The following is a 14,224-nucleotide window of genomic DNA, read 5'->3' as shown; positions in this document are numbered from 1 at the left end:
CATTATTTTTTTTAGAAGCTGGCACACCTTTCCCGCCCAGACTGCCTTTGACCAGTTCGTTAAACTGCGGGTTTTCTCACTCGGTCCTCATCTGATGAGCCATTTGCCTAGTCAGCCATGCAAAGGATCGGACTGGCGTCGGGACGAGGCATGATCGCCTTGCTGACCACAATTCTGGAGTTGCTGGGACTGGCATCGTAAGTACGGCACACAATACCAATTGTTCGGCCCTGGCCAAGAGATCGTTGTCAGACTGGATGAGATGGCTTGGCAAGCTCTGCCAGGACACATGCAGGGATCCATGGATGCGACAGGGACTTGGGGGCCCAGCCAAACCGGTCCATCTTCCGGACCCTCACACTGTATCCCTTTTTCTACAAAAGATGTCCTCAAATGGCCTGTGCCTCTCTGGTCTTATGGAAAGGCGGCCTGGCGAACCACACATGTCACCTGGCCAAATGGGCAAGCCCCCCAGAACGAGCTTGGGCCCGGTCAAGGGCGTCATACCGATCCACACTCGTGTGGAGGGACTGTGGTGAAGCTCTTGACCAGCTACAAAGCGTGCCCGGGATTGGGGAACCATGTCATGGGCTGGACAGCAGACTGCATAAAGGTTTCATGGAACGATAAACGTACTGTGTATACCCACTGTACTTTCAACGCTAAGCCTTCCCTGAGCTTGGATGGGATGGACTGACGGCTTCATTCATGGAAAATCTGCACGAGCTGCCGCGGATGGCTTCCGAGCCCCATTGCTGGTTGTTTTCTATGCTTCTTGCTTGGCGACCCGGCCGCCTGGGGCATGCCACTTGGGAGGCGTCTTCTACACTAACTAAATATTCTACAAACCATGGCCAAAGCGTGTCCGGATCGCGCAAGACGGAGGAGAAGGCTGTTACCGAGGCCGACCAAGAGCCCCTAACCCTCATCCACGACGAGACTGCCAAGGCAGGATAGGTAGATACCAAGCGGGCGAAAGCCCACACCGCTGTGAGGCCGCTGGATAAGGGGTTGTTGGAAGAGAGATCTCTCAACAATTGCCCTCGCTGTTGCTTAGCATTGCTTAGCGCTGCTCTGACGTGCGGCGCCGGCGACGTGGGTACCCTCGGCAGAGGGATCGACCCTAGGAGCAGACAGCTGGAGGTTCTCTGGCCTGGCTGTGAACTAAGTTGATCTGCTCCAGGGGTAAGCTTAAAGGCCAGTGCCTACCTATCCAGTAGAACATTTACTGGTCGAACCCGGGATGGGTAACATTCGGGGGGGTCTCCTACCGACGCCTGGCCGGCAGGTGCGATGAGGTCAGTGTGCTCATGAATCCGTTCGTCTCGACACACGCCGACTTGAAGCACGCCGAATGCCCGCAAATGCGTCAGCCGAAACATCCATCCTTCGAGAAGCAACAGGGGTGGGTGCTAGGCCAGGACCAGGCTTCGGGAAGTGATTGGCGCGTCGAGGGATCGAAGACAAGGCCAAGGCTCGGGACAAACAGCCCGCGATCTCGGCACGCGAGTCAGTGTTCCTGCGGAGGCCAAGATGGCGCTACTTTCGCCTCCATCATGGTTGGTTATTTTGATACCTTGTATTTTGTCTGCCTTTTTTCTTGTCTTTGCTTTTTCTCGCTCGCGTTGGGCCACCAGCGGCACCCTTCCAGGCAGGTGTGCGCGCGCACACACTCACACACCATCCATTGTTCAAGGGAGAGTAAGCCGGTCCACCACGGCCAACTCGCAACCCCTTTGCGGTCGACCTGAGGCAGCCTCGCCATCTCTTGATGGCCACGTCAGTCATCATCGTGTTGCCAATTTCCCAGACCCCCCGCCTTGGTGATGGCGTGCCCCTCATGTGTTTGGTGATGGTGGCATGGAAAAGGCCAACATTCCAAAGCCAGCAGCTAAAATTGTCCTCATTACCGACGCCAAGTGAGATCTCTCCGAGTCTACGAGCAGAACACGATGGCGGACAATATGGCAGACACGGGAATGACTGGGACGATGGCACTTGCCCTCGTCTGTGAACAGGCATTTTCCAACAGCTCAGGCTCACGTCAAACTGGTCGTTTGTTTAGTAGGTCATCAAAAACTCTGGTTCGAAAGATGCCTCCACAACCGCACGACGTGTTAAGAGGGAGGCAAAACACCAAAGCGGTGTAGCAGGAGCTTATTCCAAAGGAGAACGAGGCGCCCTAGCTCGGCGTCATCCTTGACAGTGGGTCAGATGGGCGACGCAGGTTCCCGTCGCTCAAGGCAGGGGTGGGCATGCTTAGATGTGGCCATGAGACTCTTCAGTTGGTCTGTGGTCGACTTCTAGCCTAGGACTAGAACTGCTGAACGGGCGTTCGCGCTGTTCAGCTTGCCACTAACCAGGCACATTGATTGCCTAGCCCTTGTCAACAGCACTCTTCGTAAGGATGATATAGGTGCTGGCTTCACGTACGTATGATGAGCATCTGATGTCTCTTGGCACTTGCTCGACCCTAGCACGGATCCATTTTGGGACAGTTCCCGATTTCCCCAACAAGTGCACAGCTAACATCGGGCACTGCTGTTCCCAGCGAGCCCTGCCCTTGCTAGTGTGCTCTGTGCATTTTTGGTACTTCCGCTACACGGCTTCGTCGAGGCCGAGGGGATGATGGAAGCATCCCTTCTTGGTTTACGCGATGATGGAACCTGAAGACTTGTAAAACAGCTCGCTTGAACCGCCTGATGCCTCTATGACTGTTTATGTCCCTTGAGAAGAGAGGTGACGGGTGGGAGTTGTTCAGTCGAGAGATGACTGCTCATTACGGATGCAAGTTCACTGTTTGACGCCGTTAGGGATTGATCATGGCACCAAAGGGCCTCACAAGGCAACGTTGGGTTTGCCAAGGTGGAACTGGAAATGCGAGTTGCACGCTGGGGCGCTCCATCACTCCCCAAATCTTGGGACTCCTTCTGCACAGAGCCGCAGGGTGGACCGCCCAGCTGCAAGAAGGCGCCGGGACGGGTCGGAGGTGGGGCGGAATGCCGGATGCTGGGTCCCGTCCGGTTGATGGTTCCGCGGCTTCCTACCGCCGCCGCCCGACAGCCTGGAGCTCCCGGAGGCCGATGGTTTTGCAAGGAGGATGGAATCGGCCAGGCGGCGTGTGAGTAGGCTATTTCCCCCACCCCCCCCTGGTGGCTCTTTTTCTACTTTGCTATCTGAAACGGCTGCCGATCTCGGTCGGTTTTTTTTCTGGTTGTGATGACTCGTCGGTAGCTCGTCTCGAGTGGACACACCTCCTGTCCGTCGTCTCAATCATCCGACAGACAGCTTACCAGGTTCCAGCTTCCCTCCCCTCGTCTTTAATCTGCCGTCGAGCTTGACGCCTGAGAAAAAGCCCGATCGTGTGGCATTTTGCGGTTTGGTGGTGTTTTCCTGCCCATGACCCCGTAGGGAGAGGAGGAAGATAAAAAGTAGCACCTACCGTTTTGTGCATGGACGCGTAGGCCTGGTAGGACTTTTGAGTCATCGTTGCTGATGAGGACGCCACCACATCAACGGCCGTTTGGACGGCCGCGAGCACGGAATCGCCGCGACGAGTACCCATCTCAGGACCTTGGATCAGATCACGAGAACAAGGTCGGCTGTAGGATCTAATATTGGAGACCTTAAGATATAAGTATTCAGGGATTCAGACGGCATCGTGCGGGGCGACTAGGTATCCATCTCCCTTCTCGGGCTGGCCGGGCATGTTGCGATTCCATTGGGATTCGGTGCGACAGCGGTAGGTATTTCTTGGGCATCGGGCGTGATCTCAGGCGGGGAATCGGTTCGAGGATCGATTTCGAGGGTAAACAGCGTCTTTGAAGTAGGAGCGTGAATGGACAGGATGGGACGTCGAAGACAGAGAATACGAGAGCAGGCAGAGCTTCTGGAGGGCAGAGGCCGGCTCTATATACCTACTACGTGCCTGGCTCGGATCCGCAACCGATCCTGAACTACATCGGTAGATATGCAAGCTACGAGTATGTTCCGTCGCATTTGCGATGGGCGCCTCAATTGAATTAGCCATCTGTGAGAATACTGTGGCTGTGATTGTTGGACCAGGCTCCGGACCGTTGCTGACTGAGAGTGTGTGGCATTCGGAAGATTCTTACCGATCGCACATAGATAAGATCCCACCGCGGATAGATAAGACTTACACCAGGTCGTCGACCAGATTTATCAACCCAGATGACGACACTGATGAGTATCACGGGCTCCTCGGGCGCCGTAGATATATCGTGGGCTGGTTTATAGACTGTGAAGTTTGAATATATATTGTCCATCTTGTTCTCACATTATGAATCTCAACTGCCACTCAGCACCAACTCTTGAGCGCCTCTCCTCACTACCCATCCCCTCTTATACATTTACAGACACACCCTTCCACCAACCTCCTTCACGTCTTCAAAATGTCAACCATGCAGAATATCTTCGACGGCTTCCAGGAGCGCCAGACAAAACTTGAACAGTCCGAAAATCCTCTCTCTCATGGCGCAGCCCTCATTGAAGGCCAGGTCTCCCCGTTGTACGAGGCCCGAATCCCCATCCTCGACCAGGGCTTCCTTCACAGCGATCTCACCTACGACGTACCCGGCGTGTGGGATGGGAAGCTGTTTCGTTTCGATGACCACCTGGACCGCCTTGAGGCTAGCTGTAAGAAGCTGCGTCTGAAGCCTCCTATGTCGCGAGACGAGATCAAACAAGTAACCATTGACTTGATCGCAAAGAGTGGCATTCGCGATGCCTATGTCCAACTCATCGTCACGCGCGGGTTCCGCTTTGTTCGTGAGCCCGTATCTAGCGACACGCCCGACAACAACTTCATCTACATCCTGGTGATGCCGTACATCTGAATCATGCCCCCTCAGGTGCAGCAGATTGGCGGCGAAGCCATCGTCGCTCGCACCGTTCGACGTATCCCACCTGGCGCCATTGACCCTACGGTCAAGACTCTGCAGTGGGGAGACTTGATCAGGGGTCTCCTTGAGGCGCAAGATAGGGGCTCGCAGTATCCCTTCTTGACCGACGGGGACGCCAACATTACCGAGGGAGCCGGGTACAACATCGTCTTCGTCAAGGATGGCGCCCTCTTTACGGCCAGGAAGGGCGTCCTGGAGGGTATTACCCGACGAACTGTCTTTGGTGTTGCCGAAGCCAACAATATTCCCGTCCATGTCGACGACGTGCCGACGAGCTTGGCGTTTGAGGCTGATGAGATATTCATGTGCACCACTGCGGGCGGTGTCATGCCTATCACGAAGCTTGAGGGGAGCCCTGTGGGCAACGGGGAGATTGGTCCCATCACCACCTTGATCTGGGACGGGTATTGGGCTCTGCATTATGACCCTAAACACACCATCGAGATCAAGTATGATGAATGATTTCTTTGATGGTTGCGATATGAGGGTTCAAGAAGCTGTCGGAGAAGACTTTGGTGGGGTTATGCCCTTGCTTTTTCTTCAGGGCCAACTGCGGTAGCTTCGTCTTCTTCTAGTTGCTTCCAGTGGTTCGTTCTGGAATATGCGTCCTAGGTTCGGTAATTTCGTGTTTTATGATCATGAGTTTCATAAAGAATGTTGGTGTTGTGAAATTCGTCTCCTCTCGTCGTGAAGATAGTCAAAACATGGGCCCGGGATCCTCAATTAAACGCCAGCGCAACCTGCTTCCGACCGAAAGCAAGATCCCTTACACTTATAGAGTCCCGAATGTAATATCATGTTTCGAGATGGCTAGGTACAGCCCATACGGCCCATACATCTGTGGATCCGGGTCATCCCAGAGCCTCTGTAGTAAATTCGATGCCCTAATACTGTGCTTCATTCGATATCTTGAGTTGCGCAGGGTGTGGGACAGCAATTGTTGCTGATCTTGTTGGGTGGTGCAAGAGCCAGCGATGAGGAAAGGCCACATTAAAGTAGCCGTCCACTGAGACTGGTGCAACTTTCGACCGGAGCCGAAGATAATATCGACGTGGCTCTGAAACTGGACGAGGATTTCGGGGCATGAGATGGATGAACCCTGCATCGCTGCGATCAGGTAGATTTCTATGCTGTGCCGTAGAGCCTCGGAAACATGTGTCATGGAGTCTTTATCATATAAGTTGTGAGCTGTAGCTTGTGAGACGTTCCAATCTTGAAGGCGCCCCTGGATCGTATCATGAAGCACTACGCAACCAGATGAAGGCTCATCAACACCGGCCTCTTGTTCAGTCAATCTCTGACCAAAAAGGAGAGATACCTGCGGTATCAACTCAAAAAGACCGTGGAGACCAGCAAACATGATGCCAAACGTCCGGTACGGACTGAGGCTGTCGAGTGAAGTGACGAAAGGATCCAGAGGGAACGTGCGTTCAGTCAAGAGACCATATGGAGTTAGACAATTGGTGACGACGAGGTACGAGTACAGTTCGAGGCCGAGCCCGAAATGCGTCGTGAGGTCGTGTGCTAAGGGAGTCGACTCCTGGTACTTTACGATTTTGAGGATTATTTCTCGACTGGCGCGGAGATGGCGAAATAGGGCTTCTCCGTTTACCCCTGAGATTGCCTATATGTCGAACTTGGTATTGACATGGAAGGACTAACAGTTGATAGGGACTAGTACTAACCTCAAAGTGACACAATATGACTAGAATCAAGAGTAACCGAACAAGTTTCCTAATGTCCGAGGCCTGTAGTTCTGAAAACTCAACTCGCAAAAGCCTAATAAGACTACTGTAGTGACACAACGTCGCTTTCTGGGCAGCTCCATCGGAATCGTCCTCAAAGTTCATGTGTGCTCCACTAACAACCAAGACACTATGCATAAGAAGGTCGTCCACAGAGGCGGCGGGAATAATCTCGGTGATGAATGCGTTTTCGTTGGCCGGCATAGGGAGCATGGTTGCGGTTGTGGTGAGGTAGTGTTGAAGCAGGAGAGGAGATTCGGGAGTGAGTGTGCAGGATCGGGTGAGATGCGTGAAAGATCCAAAAGATATCGTCCATAAGCTCTCTTTCATTGGTTTCTCAGCTTTTGCAGCTCGTGAGACAATCTCATTAGAAGGAGAGGTCAAAGAGTCTTGAGTGTGAAGAGCAAAGTCACTCTGGCCGGGATCTTGCTGGCGTGGGCTTGGTGGTGATGATGTTCGATGGGTTTGTTCCATTGGCCAATTGCATTCAAGATAGTTCCGCCTGCAGCCTATGCACCGTGGCCTCTCCTCGTTGCATTTCTTCCTCCGGGACCGACATGTAAGGCATCCGTTCCGCGAACGTTTGAACTGTCCCCGCCGACCAATGTACGGCCTGGACCGAGCGACACCCGGGACAGCCTGGGCACCCGCGGGTCCCGAGTCTGTACCTGAAAGCGACATTTCTTTGGGCTGTTCGCGTTGCTGTCGTAAGATTGGCTGTGCAACTGGCGGCGAGAATGTGGAAAGGCCAAATCTTGGTAGAGAGACGTCGCGAAATTGGGGTGGGACAGCGCGTTCTGTCTTATCTATCCGCTATCGAAGCGCGCAAGGATGGATTGAATTGAAAGCTAGCCAGGGTTGGTGTCCGCGGACCCCGAACGTCGGCACTTGGCGTCTGACCCCATAGTCTCTTTAACCGGTAGTTATAGAGTTATTTAAGTATAAGGACGGACCATGTTATATTTTGCCCTCAAGGTAGTCATGGTTACTGACATTTGTTATATAGACGTCTTCAGACGAAATAGTGTCACGGGGTATAGTAGTAGTATTGTTCGAAGTCTCCAAAGTCTACGTCACTCTTTGCTCAAAGGACTAACAAGTCAATAGCCTACCAGGAAGATTGTGTGGGTGTCTGCTATTAGACTGAAAGAACCAATTGCGTCTTTACAAAAGTCCCAAACAGGCTTCTTTGGCCTCGCTGGTAGCTGGGCCAAGTTCAATGACCAAGGACTCACTCCGTAAAGATCTGGGATCGCCTTGGCTTGTATCAGGATGCATAAGACAAGGTATCCCTGCCTTCTCCAAATGCGGGCGTAATGTTAGCTCCGATCTATCTGTTAGCTTCATCATGGACCATCATGACCAGTCGAGGCCAACCATGTGGCGCCCAAGGACAGGCTTGGCTTGCTCAGCCCCCTTCGCCATCCTCAAAAGAACTCTTTAAAGACTCCAACCATCACAACCGACGTCTAACTCGACAGCGGAAATGAGTGATACGCCAACCGCAGAGGCACAAGCTGCCGAGGATGACACCTTTGTGGCAGAAGCACTTAGCAGGTTCGAACAGGAATGGCTTCCAGCACAGATGCAAGACAATAATGCCCTGGCGCTCGCCAACGCCTGGAGAGACTGCGACGATATGCTGTCAAAATTCGCCCGCGGCCATCCCATCACCTCTGACTATTCGGACTTTAGACTTGGGATCAGGACGCAGCAAGATCGTCTGAAGGACTGGGGAAGACGACTTGGTTTCCCACGCATGCTTGATCCGAACGATCATGGCCCTCTCGACCCTCGCCTCACAGTACCTCGACTCACCCAGGGCGCATTTGACTTTCTCGACGACATTGTCAAGTCCGTCGCACCGCTTATACCCCTTTCTAGAAGGCATATGAGACCGGACCTAGGGTGGTATCTCGGGCCTCCATCGATGAGCTTGAGAATCAGCAGTGCGACGAGGTGGCATAGGAAGGATAAGAAGGCTTTCGTGTCTCTCAGTCGGGGCATCCGCGAATGCATCAGCTTGCTGTTTGTTTTGTTGGCTGATGCAGATGCCTATATCTTGCTCAACCCTGTTCCTTGGACTGCGGAAGGGCCTTCCAAGACCGAGGGAGTAGCGGAGACAAGCCATGATGGATTTGCTAATAAGCCAATGACCTCTGGTATAGAAGGACCGAGTGAGGTAGACAAACCTTGCGGCGAGAAGTCTAGGGCGAATCCAGGCAGCCAGAAACCGCAGTTTTGCAACTTGACTAACGAGGATGACCATGAATCTGATGTCAAGCAACTCGACGACAAAGATCACCTCAGAGGCGCGCTACGAATCGCCATAGCCAGGGACAAACATCGTACCAATGCAACGCTGAGGTGGGAAGGCTTCAATAGCAAGCATGTCCAGGAACAGAAAGAGATGGAATACATCAACCCTACCCATCCATCTTGGTGTCAGTGGCCTCTTGCAGCAAACCCGTCCTAATTCTGACAGAAGCAGCATTGATGTATACCACAGCCGAGTCACCTAATGACATTGGAAACATACAAAGCAGCTATAGTAAACAAGACAGCGAGGTACGTTGGTCTTGAGCCCCCTTGCTACCATTTCACCACGTCGACTCACCCAACCATGACAGGCCAGTCGCGAGTTCGAGGGGAAATGGCCCGGAACACGCACTATCCAAGGATTCGCAGCAGATTTGAGCGATTGGGAACGCAACAGTCAGCCTACATGTAAAGGAGACGGCACACACAGCACTACTGGCGTCGTTCCTAACCACAGCCTCGGCCAGCTCGTGGAATGGCTGGACGAACTACAACAGCGTAAAGCATTACCGGAGAATAGAACAGAGCAATCGACACTGGAGTACATGCAGAAGCTTCTCGGCCCGGCCAACACCCGGCGTATCAAGGCTCCTACTTACGACTTGGACCATCAAATTCAGGATCTGCTCGTCACCTTGAATCGCGTCGACATCTTTCCAGTCTATGACGAAGGAGTCTCTCCCGCCAAGATGTGGTTATCTGGCGACTCAATGAGATTAGAGATGCTATTCCAGATGATTGTCGCATACGAACTAAAGCTGCGCCTCGAGCAAACCACAACCAACTTTACCACGAGCAACCAAGTCATGGCGGCGATGGAGATGGCAGGCCGATGGATCAAAGGCGTGCGCATCAAGAATGTTTCGGTACCCGAGTATGAACCATATTACGACTTTGAGGAACTCATTCAAGATGAGCAGATCCAAGGTCTCGTTCGATTCGCAGGGCTCATGGAGTGGCCTGGCCTGGCCGAGATGCGAGAATTCTTGGAACCTCGGGGGGCCACCGTTCTACCATCTGCAATGGGCACACACAAGCTTCTGGGCTGGGCATTTGGAACTGTCTTGCCCGGCTCAGGGTACGTCTGCACCATCATGTCCGCTCTCGTACTCGCTACCCCGAATCTTCTACGTATGGGCGAGCCGGCACATCCCTCTGCTGGACTTGTGTTGGATGGACGATCATACTGGCGCTCCAAGCACGTCCTCGGCCGTGTCTTTGGAGGGATGAAGGGTGTCAAGGCGGCCAACGGTTGGGTTGGACCTTGTCCTCCAGTTCTGCCCAACGACGGCCAAGTTGTCAAACCTGGCTGGTGGCGGATCCAGGAGAAGGACGTGTCATTTGACCAAGTCCCCAGCGCCCCAGCAGAAAATCCGCATTGCGAGGCTTCAGACGAGCAAGGCAAGTGGGTAGGAACACTTGCGCCTCGAAATTCGCCAACGAAGATCAAGTTCTCGGGCCTGCAGTTCCTAAGAGCAAAGGCAGTTAACCCCAGAGATGTGGCTGACGAGCCAAGAAGGGCTGTCTTGACATTTAGCATCAACGAATCACCGACAGCCTCACTTTTGGAGTTGAAATACAACCCAACTTTTGTCGCCGCCCCTCGATGTATAGACGGCCCACACCTCATCGACCTGCGCGATCTGCCAGAACTCGAGCACGTCGTGGACGTGGCTGACATTGGAGACCCCTTTAAGTGTGTGTCTGAAGACGAGAGGGTGCTGATCATCGACGCTACGGGGGAAGGAGACTGCGAGCTACTGGCAAGGACGTGGTGTTCGATGAAGGGTAGACATGCCGTCATCGCCAGAGCAGGCGAGGGGGCTTGCTTCACCTGTGCTGTGAGAGCAGCGGGTGATCAAGGCTTGGGACTTGGATGCCTGATATGGGTGTGAGCTCGAAAGGCAGTATGGTCGTTCACAGGTCGCCATTATCGAGTGGTCATAGCCTAGAGGGTTTCTATACAACGAAGCTAGCTTAGGAGTACGTGTCAGCTCTACACTGCGTTGGGCGGCAGATATGAGCCGTTTCTTTAATACATCCTGATCGGCCATTACTCCTTGCGAAGAACTCATCCTACTTGTCCTTGTCCTTCAGATGATGTCACTTCTCCAAGGCCTATTGAAGACTCCTCCATCTCGCCAGCACCGCTTGCTGGTCACTGTCTGACGACGATTTCAAGTCGTCCTCGCCCTGTTGGATGCGCGACTCAACAATGTCGTCAGACACGCCGCTCGAGAACAAGGCCCGGAGATGAGGATTAATGCTCGGCAACGAGTAAGCCGGGATACCAGAGATGCCTGGACCGAACTAGTTAGCCAGAAGAAAAATGGAGGAGAGGAGAGGAGTCTTACCAGACACAGGCTCGAGAGTTGGACTGCGGAAGCCCTCAGAGACTTCGGCGGCATGACTGTTGCTCGGTTCCTGCTGCTCCTCAGTGTTGTATTCAGCTGATATGTACCTGTTTTTGTACCAATTAGCAGGAATTCTTAGAGACAGCGCCCCTATAAATAGGGACAGGGAGGTTTTCACTTACAGCTTCAGGTCCGAGTACTTCAGTTCACCAGTTCGAACAACTACCGCCGCAGCAAAGGGGCTCAGCTTGACAACCGTCCTCTTGACCTTCCATGCCGCACATCTCTCCGGAGCGGCATCGCATGCAAGATCGCGACTCTGGAGCTGGCGGTGGAAGCTCTTGCAGCCTTCGGCCGTTCCAGCCTCCCCTCGGACCTTGTAACCTAGCTCTTGGGCCCTGGCCTGCGTCTCAGGCAGAAGACAGTAGCGGATCGCCGCGGCAAGCTTCTCGGCTGTCAAGTCGGCGTATGGGATGGGCTCAGGCCCAGCACCGGCTTGACTCACCATGGCGCCCCAGAATGGCTGATCTCCGAAGAAGGGAACCACGGCGGTTGGACGACCGGCCTTGATACTCGCAGAGCAGGTGCCTGCGCCGCCGTGGTGGCATACAGCCGAGACGCGGCTAAACAGCCAGTCGTGGGGTACGTCGCCGAGGATAAACACTCCCTCGGGCGCTTGATCGTCCTCTCCGATGCCGCCCCAGCCTTTGGATACAAGAGCCCGGACTCCAGCTAGCCGCACTGCCTCGAAGAAGGTCTTGGTAAGCTCTCCAGGATTGTGGACAATGATAGACCCAAAGCCGATGTATACAGGCGGCGGACCGGCGCGAAGGAACGTATCTAGATCCGCGGGTGGCGTGAAAGGCGAAGCGAGGTCCAGGAAGAAGAAGCCCGATACGTCAATGTTGTCACCCCAGTCACCAGGTTTGGGGATTAGGGCCGGGGACCAGCAATACGTGTACGGGACACGCAGCCGCTCCAGCAAGCCAGGTGCCGACGTGGGTGAGATAGGGTCCAGCTCGAGCACCTCTGTTCTGAACCTGTTAATCACATTTCCGAGTCCCTTCCACGTCATGAGATCGGCCATGGTGTACGACATATAGTTCGCCGAGGCTGCATCCGTCACTGCGTGCTGCTGAATGTTGGCCATTGGGTGAGGGAAGGTAGTTGTCGGTGACCACGGCATAGTGAACATGAGGTGAAGAGGGATACCGAGCCTTTCAGCAATATGGATGTGGGCAAAGCTGGGCGGGTTGGCGATGATGGCGTCGGCCACAAACGGCCTTTGTCCGTCGATGGTTGTTTTCAAGCCATCGCCCACATCAATGCACGACATCCAGCAGCCAGACATCATCTCCTCAATGACACGACGTCGCTTGCTCGCCTCGATAGCTGCTAGGGCATTAGACTCAGGCCTGAGTCCTGGCTTCTTGACCATAGACGCCATGAGCTCGGCAGGATCGCCCCCGATACAAAAGAACTCGAGGTCGTTGTCCTGGACAAAACTGGCAAACGTCTCGTGAGTGGCTATTCTCACGCGGTGGCCGTACGCCAAGAGGGCCTTGCCCAGCGCCACGAACGGCTGCACGTCGCCCCTGGATCCGACGATCTGGATCACGATATTCATGGGCGGGGGACCCTGGTCATGACCAAGACATGGAGGAGGAGGTCGAGACCAGGGACTCGCGTCGGGATGAGGATCATGCTGTTGGTGTAGCGTCGGCGCATCCATGTCGGCCCTGTAGCTCATCCTCTTGTTAGGTGCCATCTTGACTCGGCCGTCGTCTGTGATAAACAAGAGCCATGAGCACCAAGTCAAACGCCTTAAGGACCTGAATGGAAAAATGGAGGACACTTACTCGAGGCACTGGTGCTGAGAGCTGAACCCACGTCAGACGGAATCTTGTGGGTAGTAACTTTAGGGAAGCCGCTGCACTGTGAACTCGTGATTTCTGAGATTCTGGGTGGTTGTTGTGGGTTCATCTTGGGAAGAACAGTCATGTTCCCAGGGATTTAACCTGATACTGATTGCGATGACAGTGGTTCACAGTCGGGAGTGACAAGACGACGAGTGGAGAGTGATTCACAGTGACAAGATGATGAGTGGAGAGAGTGGGACAATATAAGCAACCAAGTACTCGACCAATATCAAGACATGGCTCGTTTGAACTGTCGAGGTTAGGAAGGGCCAAGTTTTTCGATATTACCACGGACCTGAACAAGGATAAGACGCTATGAAGACTATATAGATGTCTCCCGTGATACGGTCCTCTACTGGAGCCTCTAACTGAGTACAGAGATTTTTAATTATTGACAATAGGTAGATAAAAGTGCTTAGCAAAGGACTGGGTGTTTATTGCTCAGGCATATGCCTGGTCAACCCAACTCCACATGTCTGAGAAATGGGACATCGTCCCGCGGCAGACCTCATGATATCCTAGTAAGCCCTTCATAAAGGAACCAGCATCCCAGAGCTATCACATACGACCATACCCACTAGAAAATTTGGGATCCCATTAAGTTCTTATCTTCTAGTCAAGTATCACTTTTTTTAAGGGTCATAGCCTCTAGAATTAGAGACTAAAGCCTCTATTCTTAGAGTCTTGCGACTAAGTTATCGACTAATTAAGCGCTATTATTATAGCACTAATAGTAGCTTTACCTATAATAACTTATAAATTAATAAACATAGCTATAAAACTTAGATCTCTAGTACTATATATCTCTTGAGATACTCTAAGACTAATACTCTAGTTTTTTTCTAATTTATTTAAGATATATTTATGCTATATAGGCTTTCTTTAAAGTCAATAAAAAATAAGCACTAAAATATAAGAAGAGAGGCATCTACTCCAGTTATCAGAGGCGCCTATGCTAATATTCT

General features: G+C 53.0%; 2 protein-coding genes and 1 pseudogene across 3 annotated transcripts, besides 1 other annotated feature; 2 read left to right on the top strand and 1 right to left on the bottom strand.

Moving 5' to 3' along the window:
• Positions 1 to 4,412: 4,412 nt before the first annotated feature.
• NCS54_00118300 (Hypothetical protein) lies at positions 4,413 to 5,384 on the top strand (the record flags this gene model as incomplete). The annotated part of the gene is made up of 2 exons (XM_053146815.1): positions 4,413 to 4,838; positions 4,872 to 5,384. 2 exons carry the CDS (start codon positions 4,413 to 4,415, stop codon positions 5,382 to 5,384), a joined length of 939 nt encoding a protein of 312 aa, XP_053002790.1.
• A 2,769-nt stretch (positions 5,385 to 8,153) lies between these two features.
• NCS54_00118200 (Hypothetical protein) lies at positions 8,154 to 10,881 on the top strand (the record flags this gene model as incomplete). The annotated part of the gene is made up of 3 exons (XM_053146814.1): positions 8,154 to 9,111; positions 9,159 to 9,235; positions 9,298 to 10,881. The coding sequence occupies 3 exons, from the start codon at positions 8,154 to 8,156 to the stop codon at positions 10,879 to 10,881; spliced, it is 2,619 nt and encodes an 872-aa protein (XP_053002789.1).
• Positions 10,882 to 11,104: 223 nt separating this feature from the next.
• On the bottom strand, positions 11,105 to 13,171 carry NCS54_00118100 (annotated as a pseudogene). Its single transcript has 3 exons — positions 11,523 to 13,171; positions 11,341 to 11,447; positions 11,105 to 11,286 (listed from the first exon to the last, which is right to left on the bottom strand).
• Positions 11,105 to 13,171: a sequence feature.
• Positions 13,172 to 14,224: the final 1,053 nt, after the last annotated feature.

Source organism: Fusarium falciforme, chromosome 1 (assembly GCF_026873545.1).
Source record: "Fusarium falciforme chromosome 1, complete sequence".
Taxonomy (NCBI): Eukaryota; Fungi; Ascomycota; class Sordariomycetes; order Hypocreales; family Nectriaceae; genus Fusarium; species Fusarium falciforme.
This window is presented reverse-complemented; position numbering and strand designations above follow the sequence as displayed.